Genomic DNA, 10,441 nt, shown 5'->3' with positions numbered 1-10,441 from the left:
GTGTTTCAAACCACAAAATGGAAATTCTGTACAAGAGCATGGAAGTGGAAAAATATTTTTAAGTAGATCAAGTAATGAATTTTTGTTTAAAAACATACTATTATAGAGTGCACCATCAAGCTTGTAAAGGCAGATCACCTAAACATGCGCAGAGGATGCCCTAGTGTTATAATCATCGTTGTCTTGCTGGGGTGGTTTGAACTGCTGGTGACACGTTTGGTGTAGCCTGGCATTGAGCAGAAGGCTGTTGTTCAGTGTGCATTGTCTCCTGACAGCTACTTTGGCTGACCGAGACACTATTACAGAATCATTTGGGTAGAAGAGAGCTTTAAGATCATCTAGTCCAAGCATTCACCCTGCACTGCCAGGGTCCCTAAACCATGTCCCTCAGCACCACATCCACATGTCTTTAAACACTTCCAGGCATGGACACTCCACCACCTCCCTGAAAAGCCTGTTCCAATGCTTCACAATCCTCTCTATAAAGAAATTTTTCCTAATAGCCAACCTAAATCTCCCCTGGCACAACTTGAAGCCATGTCCTCCTGTCCTGTCACTTGTTACTTGGGAGAAGAGACTGAAACCCTGCCTCTCTACAACCTTCCTTCATGTAGTTGTAGAGAGTGAGGTCTCCCCTGAGTCTCCTTTTCTCTAGACTAAACAACCCCAGGTCCCTCAGCTGCTCCTCTTAAGACTTGCTCTCTAGACCCTTTACTAGTTTTGTTGTTCTTCTCTGGACACGCTCCAGCACCTCAATGTCCTTCTTGGAGTGAGGGACCCCAAACTAGACACAGTATTCAAGGTGCAGCCTCACCAGTGCCCAGTACAGGGGGACAATCACTGTCCTGGTGCTGCTGGCCACATCATTTCTGATACAAGCCAGGGTGCTGTTGGCCTTCTTGGCCACCTGGGCACACTGCTGGCTCATATTCAGCTGTCTATGAGGCAAGTTCACAAACCCTGCTATTTAAATGAAGTTAATCCGTTTCCTGCCAGCAGAATTGAGTATGGGAGAGCCACTCGTGGGTCTGAAGTGAGGAAGGAAGTTGCAGTAACGTTTGGAGTAGTCTATAGGTTCTAAGAGTAACCTATTCATGCAGCGTAGCTGAAGCTGGCAGAGCATTTCTCTGCACAAGCTAAGCAGCTTTATGATATGTTGATTCTCCAAGGTCATGGAACAAGTTGGTTTACTTTTGATTATGGTTCTGGTAAGAACATGCAGTAGTTTTTCTTCCATGTCTTTTATCCAACAGGCATGATTAAGAAGATCTGTTAGAGGAGTGCTTAACACTGTTTAAGGATTATCAGAAGCTCCTCCTTTAATGGAAGGAAAACAAAACTGACAGTACAGGGAGAAGCAGCCCTTTTCACTGAGAAGTAGTGTCCTCAGTAGACTTAGTGAGATGAAGAATTGTGAAAATGCAGTTTTGAAGGCACTTGAGCTCACCCTTCCTCAAGAGCCAGTTTTTCTTAAGCCTTTCCCAGAGGATGTTTGATCTTACAATCAGTCTTTCCCTTTTTTTTGTTGTCCTTAGTTAAACCTTGCAACTAACCCCCTATCTAAAATTTCCTTGCCAAATTTATATCCCTCTTCCCTTCTCAGCGGACATAAGAACAAACCAAATTTTCACAGTGATCTTTGGGATATTTAAAACATGTTGTTGTGTCTTTCTTCATTTTCTCTATTTTTGTTAGTTGGAGAAAAACCAAACACCCTCCCCCCCTGTTTATTCAGTCAGTCTCCCTTTTCTGCACCATATTTTATAAATCTCTGGCTACGCCTGTTACTCTGTTTTGGTTTCTGTTCTTTGGATCTCTAGTGTAGTATTGCAAACTGAACACATCTCTGCTCACATGAGGGAAGGCTTTTACATAAGAGGTTTGGGATGGGATGAGGCTCTCACACTTGCCCTAACATCATGTATCATTTTACCCCACGTCTGTACATGCTGTTCTCATTTTGCTATAGCTGATCCAAAAGCCAGTGGAATCAAAGCCGGCCAAGGAGCAGTACAGAATAAATAACTCAGTGGAGAAATCTTTCAAATGTCTTTACATTTTCTGCTGGTTTCAGGGGGGAAATGGTTGTCAGATTTTACTGAAATCTATTTCTTAGCTTTAAGCAAATAATGTAGACTACTGTTTAAACACACCTCTTCATAACTGCTTGGAATTTTTAGGTTGGTATCTGAGCCTTAAAATTTTACGAAGCTTGAACTAAAATTATATGCAGTTGTTGGCATTAATGCAGCAGTCAGCAATTTTTAATAAATAGTATTTGTTACAAAAGCTGAGACCTTCTTCTGACCTTTTCATAGTAGGTCCTAAAATCTTGTAGTTGGGAGGGAGGAGGAAAGGTGGTGAGTGTTCACATTTCTCTCTATAAGCAGAGAAGGAAGAAAGGGCTGTTATTTCTAGGTCTAGATACTTAGGAGGCTTTTTTATTTTATTTTCTCTTTTCTTATTTTTCTTTTTATGGCAGTGAGGCCTATCATAATCCAAGATAGACAAGGAGCTGGGTAGAAAAGCAAGGGCTGGATAGCAGTGTGCAGCCTAGGCAGCTCTAGTAGTTAAAAGTGAGAATCTATATCCAGAACAACTTGGAAATATTAAGTCCAGTTCTCATTGTCTGAAAATTTCAGGAGTGCTTAAATAGTTAGGGTCTCATGCTATAATAAGCATTGGATCTGAACTGGCTTTGGTTTTCCTTGGGGAAAAAAATGCTTTATTATGTCTCACGTATTAAACCAGTGCACACTTAGTGTGGGATTGATCCGCGAGACCTTAGGTAACGGTGTATGAGTAGACATCTGTGCTCCCAGCTTAGTGAGGAGTGGTTTGCTGACGGGCTTAGTCTTGTTATGAGGCCCTGAATCACATGAGCCATGTCCTAGAGTTGCCAGTTTCTCTGCGGATGATGGAAAGACCTCGGATGACAAGCTCAGATGTTGATGTCTAAAACCAAGCAAAGTGAATCCCAGCTGAAGTCTGTAAAAGCACGAGGCTGACCCAGTACTGCCACCACTTCTTGGTGGTACTTGGAGCATGCAGATCACTCAGGACTTCTGACCGTAATGCCCTGAGCCAGTCTCTCTTCTGTATGGTAGAGATGGTGCTTATAACTGTGTGTCATGTCCTCGAATACACAGTATTTAAGATTTTATTGGAAAATTAGGTTGTCGACAGATCGTCACACGGGACGTCAGAATAATGGAACTTTTCTGAATGGTCTTTTTTAACCTGTGCTAGAGAAGTGCCATTTGGACTGAGGGTTCATTTCACCCCAAGCACACTCTGTGTTGTCTGTAATGCTGTCAACCATGGGACAATTGATCTTTGTTACATTAGACCTCTGTTACAAACAAAATTCTGTTTGCCCATGCATCCATCTACTCCATGATCTCTAAATGTCAGTGGCTCTCAACACGTTTTTCATCCAAGAAGCAGTAATTGGAAAATAGTTCATTGACCACACAGCTGTATTTGTTGTTGCAGTAATAGCATATTATTTACCAGTGAAGACATTTAAAGCTTTCATACTTTTCCATCAGAGAGTATCCTCACAAATCCCTAATCTATTTATTTAATTTTCTCTAGATTTATATAAATATTGAAAAAGAGGCGCCTTTCTGTGTGCTTAAAGCACCTTGGGCATAGCTTGAGTCTACATTGCAAACAGAATCTGGAAAGCAGAGCAGTCTGCATCTCTTTCCCCAGGAGCAAACTAGACAGCTCAGAAAGTCAGATTTCTCTTTCACTCACCCATTAACAGTTTGCTCCCTTGACCATTCACTTTGTTTATCTCTGCACCACCTACTAAAACCATTTTAAACGAGTGAATAAATTAAGCAGTCAGGCATTTTACAGAAACATGCAGCTCTGCCACGGAGTGTACTTTGTTAATAAAGTTGGACAGTGGAAAGGTTGATGAGACTCACTTTGCGATAGCTTGTGCAGAGGCCTGTGGCCTCTAGTCCTAGTGTCTGGGGTTGTTTGGCTGACTGTAGATACCACTGTAAAGGACAGATCAGAAAGTAGATCCTTCCCAGTGGAGTTTAGTTTCTTTGGTAAAAGGTGGTATCTTGGGTAATTGTAGGGTTCAAAGCAGTGAAAAGCTTCTGCTTTTTGGTCGATCAGTGGTAATTCCTTTGTATGTAAGAACGTTCACCAACAAAGCTTTAATTTTTAAAGACAGGAGGCAAAGAGAGGTCATTTGGCTGTTGTGGTGCTGAATTAGGGTTTTATGTTTTAATGCCTGGGAAACTGAGACATTTTTCTTCATCTGCACTAATATATCATTAACTCTGGTAAAAATCACAGTCAGAGAAGCTTGATTCCTTTTTTGTTGAGTTTGGTGTCTTTCACACAATGCTTTCTGAAAAAAGCAAGTAACACAAAAAAAAAGGCCTTAAAAACCCCACCAAGAGGAACCCAATGTCCCTATGTAGAGATGTGAAATGCTACACCTCTCCCCACTTTTCTCAGTCCTTTGTGGTTTGTTTCTTTGTGATTCAGTGTTAAAAGGTTCTTTGATGCTGTGGGTCAGGCTTTAAAAATGCTGATGGCTGTTCCCTGCTTTTGCTGCTCAGTTAGTTTTGCCCCACTGAATACACAGGCTTCGGTTACCTATGCTGTTTATAAATGTTGCATAAAACATATTGACATGAATATGCTTATTTATTTTCATTGTGTCCCTGTTGCAGAAGGTTGTAACTCATGTGACTTGTCCAGTTATGGATTATGTCTGGATTATGGTTTTAGAGGAGCGACCTGGACAACTTTGGGGAAACTAAGAATTCTAAGTCCTGGGCAGACAGGTAGTGCTTACTGGAATGATACAGGAAGGAGAACTTCATGTCCAACCTGTCAGTTGCTTTGTGGTTGTGGTACTGCATTTTAATCTCGTAACTCAGTTGTGCAGGCTGTTGGATCGTAAATGTGGGGTCTCATTTGCAGTCTCAGCATCCTTATGAACACCAAGATGTGTAATCATGGAGTGGGTCGGAAGGGACCTTTAAAGATCATGTAGTTCAATCCACCTGCCATGGGCAGGGACACCTTTAACTAGATGTGGTTGCTCAAAACCCCATTCAACCTGGCCTTGAACACTTAATCAAGTAATCTGTCCAGCATTCAGCTGCTGAGACATTTGAGTCCAAACAGTCTTTCTGAGATGCTTTATGATGACACCAGGAATGAGGGGTCACTGCCTATTGAATTCTTATCATGGCATCTGGGTTCTTCCTGGGACGGTGACCATGGGGTTGTTTGGGATTTGCCTTTCATACCTTTTTGAAATGGACAATAGTTGGTATCTCCATCCTGTCCCACCTCTGTGAGTTACCAGGATTTAGTCTTAATCCTTTGTCTCCTGATGTGGCTGTCCTGAGAAGGTGCATGCAGATAGGTGAGGTGGTAGAATTTAGTTACCATTCTAATAGCCCTTCTGCTGTTCCTTGCAGTGCTTCCGTGCCCCAGCATTGCCATTCATTTGCCACTCAGACCAGTGTAAATGTCTTCATTATGGTTCTCTGCTGCAGAGAGGCAGATTCGGAGCTGCCTTAAGTTCCCAGTTGCCTTTTTACTTCATGCACTATGATTTAGATGAATCCTGTTGGGATAGGCAGAAGGACTGAAAGATGTCGCTGGTTTTGCAGACTAAGAATGTAATTTTGAAAAGGAAAAACGTAATATCTTATTTACTTTGCCTTTACTAAGGCAAAGAACATCTTTGTAAGTGGAATGTGGTGTAGCAAGCTACTAAGTGGCTTGGCTGCTTATTTAACGCAGAAGCTGCAACAATTCCTGTCTATAGAGCTGCACTCCTAGTGTGTCATCACCCATTTTGGCTAGTGGACTTCACCCCTGGAATAACATATTCACTTTGTAAAGGGTTTAATCCAGAAATCTGGGTTGTTGTAAAATGTGCAGTGTGATTTGTTAATAGAAATCAAAGAAATGATCAACTTAGAGTTCCACAGATATATTTGTACTACTTTTTTTTTTTTCCTTTTCCGTCTTGATTTTTGAGTTCTGGATAAATAAAACAATTCTTGGGTTCCTTCTGACAGATAAACAGGGGTCACATGACAACTGAAGCAAAGAGGGCTGCCAAGATGGAGAAGAAGCTGAAGATCTTGCTTGGTGGTTATCAGTCTCGAGCAATGGGCCTCATCAAACAACTGAATGATTTGTGGGACCAAATCGAACAGGCACATCTGGAGCTACGTACATTTGAGGAACTGAAGAAACATGAAGATGCTGCAATCCCTCGGAGACTGGAGGTGAGGTTCCTAAATGTTAATACTTTAGGTCAAATACAGGCATTTTGTGGAAGAGACGTTTTTACAGTGCATGGTCTCTGCCTGAGTTTGTATCAAGTCTTTAAAGGTCTGTTTAAATTATACTTTTGGTATTCCCAGACTCCTCTGCCGTTCTCTCCATATCAAAGATTCTGGGATACATGCATATTAGAAGCTGGGACTAATCTACCAATGTGTTCTTTAACTTTGTTTTTATTTTATTTCCTTGTGTGGTTTATTTTATTAATCTTCTGCAATGTGTTTCAGCAGAAGTTCCGTATCTGTCTTAATTTGGCTTGTTTTGGTTTTAGTTACTATTGGAACTTCGGGTAGATATGAAACTTGTGCAAAAACTCCTATTCCCTTAAAAGTCAGTGGACCAAATGCCAGTATGTACTACAGGATATTCTTCTTTCTATTCACATGTTGATTGTATTACTCCCTGAAGCTAATGTTGTTGTCAGACTTGCAGATGGCTGGACTTTTAGAAAGCCAGTACTGGAATGGTTTAAACATGGCTCTCGGTTTCAGAAGCTGAGCAGTTGTTCCTCAGTTACAATTCTGAGCCATCCTCAGAGTCAGGCCGTTTCCCTGCAGTCCTGTGGCTGGCTAACACCACATGCATGTGTGATCTGGACCATTGCTCCTGAATGATACCACCTGTCTAAGTGGCCTCTTAACTGATTGGCATGGCTTTGAGAAGGAAAGTAGTGCTTTCTCTTAAGTAGCCCTAACTTCAGCCTGTAATTAGCAGAAGCAGGCACACTGAAATACCTGAAGACAGTGCCACAGAGCCGCTGTGCTCAGTTCAAGGATCTCCAGGATATTCTTCTGTGCTTTATTCTGCTGACAAGGCAACCCTCAACCAAGACTCAGTCCTTGGCTTGATCTAGTGCCAGGCTTGCTTGCGAAGAAATCTTTTAATTATTTTTTTGTTCCAGAAGAGATGGTTCCACTGAGTCTTGAATCTTCTCAACCACTTGCTATAAAAAAGTTTAAATATGTCAGTTCTTAAAACTGATTTTGAAAGGACAGTTCAGAAATGCTAATAGATGTGTTCACAAACACAGAAGTGATTAATGGTTTTAGTGAAAGTTAACAGTAAAAATGTATTAAAAAGCTTGGTAGCTACTAATAGCACCTGATTTTAGTAAATGCCACTTTACTCCAGGCTAAGCCTCAGAATCTTTACTGTCTCTTCTGATACAAGAGTGAAGGGTGAGCTCTAGCAACTGTCAGATTTAGAACAAACAGCAGTTCTTCACGCACTGTGGAGTCAGCAGAAGGTGGTCTGTGGAAGGCCTTGTTGCTGCAGGATGCAGGTTACCCAAAAAAAGGTTTTGAACCAACTCCTGACAGAAGAATCCACAGGTAACTGTGGAATGCAATGGCAAGTTTCCAACTCGTGGCAAGTTTTCAATTTGAAATCTCTCCTTTTGAAGCATTTGATTTTAACTGGTGTCAAAACCAGGGTAAAGTACCTGATGTTTGAAGTCGGATAAATGTGATTCTTGATAGCCTATGTGAACTGCTCTGGTTTATGTTTAAAATACATAATTTTAGTAATGTCTGGTCTCAGTTCTGACCCCTTCCTCTGAAGGAACTAAACTTTGGTAAAGATCTTCATGGGTGTCACTTTTGGAAAAACTGGTAGCTTAATTATGTTTTCTTTACAGTGTCTGAAGGAAGATGTGCAGCGCCAGCAGGAGAGAGAAAAGGAGCTCCAGCAGAGATTTGCTGACTTCATGTTGGATAAAGAGACTTTTCAAGCAAAGTATTAAAGCACAAACTTCCCTTCGTCACCGATGTAACATTTTTAAAGTGTACAGATACTTCTCCAGCAGCTTTTGCCATCAGTTTCAGAAATAAGTGTAGTCTGCTGTTTGCATCTCGTCGGATTTTGTTCCTTTAATGGACTGTTCCAAATGCACTAGGTATGAATGGCTTTTGCCAGTATGAAAAATTGGCTTGAAACGTCTAAAATTTTATTAAAAGAAAACAAAAAATCACTCTGGTATGATTTTAGCCAGATCTTCATTTGCTAAGGCTGTCACCTTATTCCTAGTGTTTTATCAGTCTTAAGACCTGTAAGATACATGCCTGCAGAATAGTGTCTTTTAAATAAACTTGAAATGTTAAAAACTAATGAAGAAATAAAATGCCTGTCTTTTAACTAAAATTGACTCCTCCCCTCTCCCAGACCTCTTTTGTGTTTCTGGGGAATTGTCTTGTTTCCCTTCCCCTGCTGCTGCTTTGATTTCCCAAGCCTATGATTTATAAAATTCAGGAATAGTGGTCCATGCATGCCACGTTCCCAGTTCTTTTCTGTCTGTGTGGCTGAACACTCTCATTTTTATCAAGGTGTTCCAGTGGTCATATTGGCAGTGTCACTTCACCATCCTGAAACAGGGTGGGTTTACATTACATAAAAGCACCCAGCACAGCCTAATGGTTCCCATAGATTTCAGCAGAAAATGTACCCTTAAACTTTCTAAGTATGAATGCTTTTAAAATCATCTGCACATAATGCATGTTCCTTCCATCTGGCTGATGAACCTTTTTCTGCTGACTTTCATACAGTGGGTTGAAGACTTGAGTAACATCACAGCTCTACCTCAGGCCAGACCCTGTGGCAGGTGGTCGTGGAGGCTACAATCATGTCTCACCCATCACAAGCACTGGAACTCAGCTGCTTGTTCTGTATGGTTTTTAGAATTGCCTTTTTAGAATTCCCTGACCAAATGGTATCTTCAGAGCACCCCCAGGCCGTGGTGTGTGAGTTAGCATAGGCCAGGGACACTGGGAATGCTTAGTGAGCAATGGGGATGTGGCCAGCCCTGACAGTGTAATTGCATGTGTCTGTGCTGTGCCAGTTAGCCCAGGTGCTTGGGAGCGTGCCGTGAACCGTGTTTAGTTGACTACTGCAGACAAGGACGCATCATCTCACAAGGTCACCATTGCGTGCCACCGTTCAGGGGTTTATGGTGCACGTCCTGAGCACAGTGCTGTTGAGATCCTTGATGGTATTTCCTGTTGCTCCTGGAGAGTTGGTTCCTCAGAGCGCTGGTTGCCCAGAGCAGCCATGGGTTGGGGTGGAAAAAAGCTCCCTAGTTCTCCTCTCCCTCTCCCTCTCCCTCTCCTCTCCTCTCCTCTCACCACATCTCACCAGGTTTTCATTTTCTGGCTGCTCTGGCTGTTCTTGCGAAATGTAAGGATGGGATCATCGAAAGGGGTGGATGCATTGTTTCCTATTCACTGAAGTACTTTATCCAAAGTCTTTCTCTGAGACTGTTCAGTCAGACCACGCTTGAGTTAAATGGTAACGGTCTAAAATTGTGTCAGCTCTTCCCAATGCTTTTCATCCCTGTCTTTGCCAGAGCCAAGCAGCTCATGGGAGGATTGCTGTCCCAGTTTTAGTTTTGGGGAGGCGTTCATTGCTGTATCTGGGATCCGTTTCTAGCTCTTACTCTTTGGGTCATTTGTGAGCAATTAAATATATCAGTTGCACCGGTCACACAATTTTGCTTGTACGTATTTGAATTTAAGTGAGTACTTCACTGTTTGCAGTTTTAGCATGTTACAGAATGTCACTTCGTTTAGGCCTTGGGAATACTAGTGGGGGACACCGCCAGGGTTGTGGTGTGTAGCTGGTTCAACGCCATCCGCTGTGATTGGAGAGATGTTCTTAAAGGCGACCTGTCTGATTTCTGCTGATCACTGGCGGGAATAAGTAGGTACACAGCCAGACTCAGAGTAGCGTTCCCTTTACTCACCAGGACATCATTCTTCTGAAGTATTAATGCAATTATAGACTACATACCTCTAGAAATGTGTTAAATATTTAACTAAACCAGAGCACATCTGGAAAGAAGTATTAAGCATCAATCTTTTAGCATATGGGGTGTTTTAGCTCAGATGGTTATACCCAAAAGGAAAGATCATATAAATGTGTATCGTGACAGTTCTTGTGGTTGTGTGGTAGCTAGAGATATTAACAGAAAACCCTTGTAGGTTTACCAATACCACAGCTACAATTATTTCCTTTCTTCTTAGGGCAGCAGCAGAGCCTCTTTGATGTTTTCTCTATTTTTGACAGTTTTAGAGTTGGACAGGTATTCAAACATTCTGCCTTAGCAAAT

At 41.8% G+C, this 10,441-nt stretch overlaps 1 protein-coding gene across 1 annotated transcript in view; it reads left to right on the top strand.

Moving 5' to 3' along the window:
• The window catches only part of CDC5L (cell division cycle 5-like), a gene marked incomplete at its 5' end in the record, with an annotated part of 31,264 nt that extends 22,816 nt beyond the window's left edge, over positions 1 to 8,448 (top strand). Inside the window, 2 exons of the mRNA XM_010142767.1 lie at positions 6,072 to 6,284; positions 7,979 to 8,448. Of these exons, the coding sequence (XP_010141069.1) occupies positions 6,072 to 6,284; positions 7,979 to 8,083 (318 nt within the window). The remainder of the gene's footprint in view (positions 1 to 6,071; positions 6,285 to 7,978) is intronic.
• Positions 8,449 to 10,441: the final 1,993 nt, after the last annotated feature.

Source organism: Buceros rhinoceros, unplaced genomic scaffold, assembly GCF_000710305.1.
Source record: "Buceros rhinoceros silvestris isolate BGI_N320 unplaced genomic scaffold, ASM71030v1 scaffold9859, whole genome shotgun sequence".
NCBI lineage: Eukaryota > Metazoa > Chordata > Aves > Bucerotiformes > Bucerotidae > Buceros > Buceros rhinoceros.
Note: the sequence above shows the minus strand (reverse complement) of the source record. Positions and strands in the feature narration are given on the sequence as shown.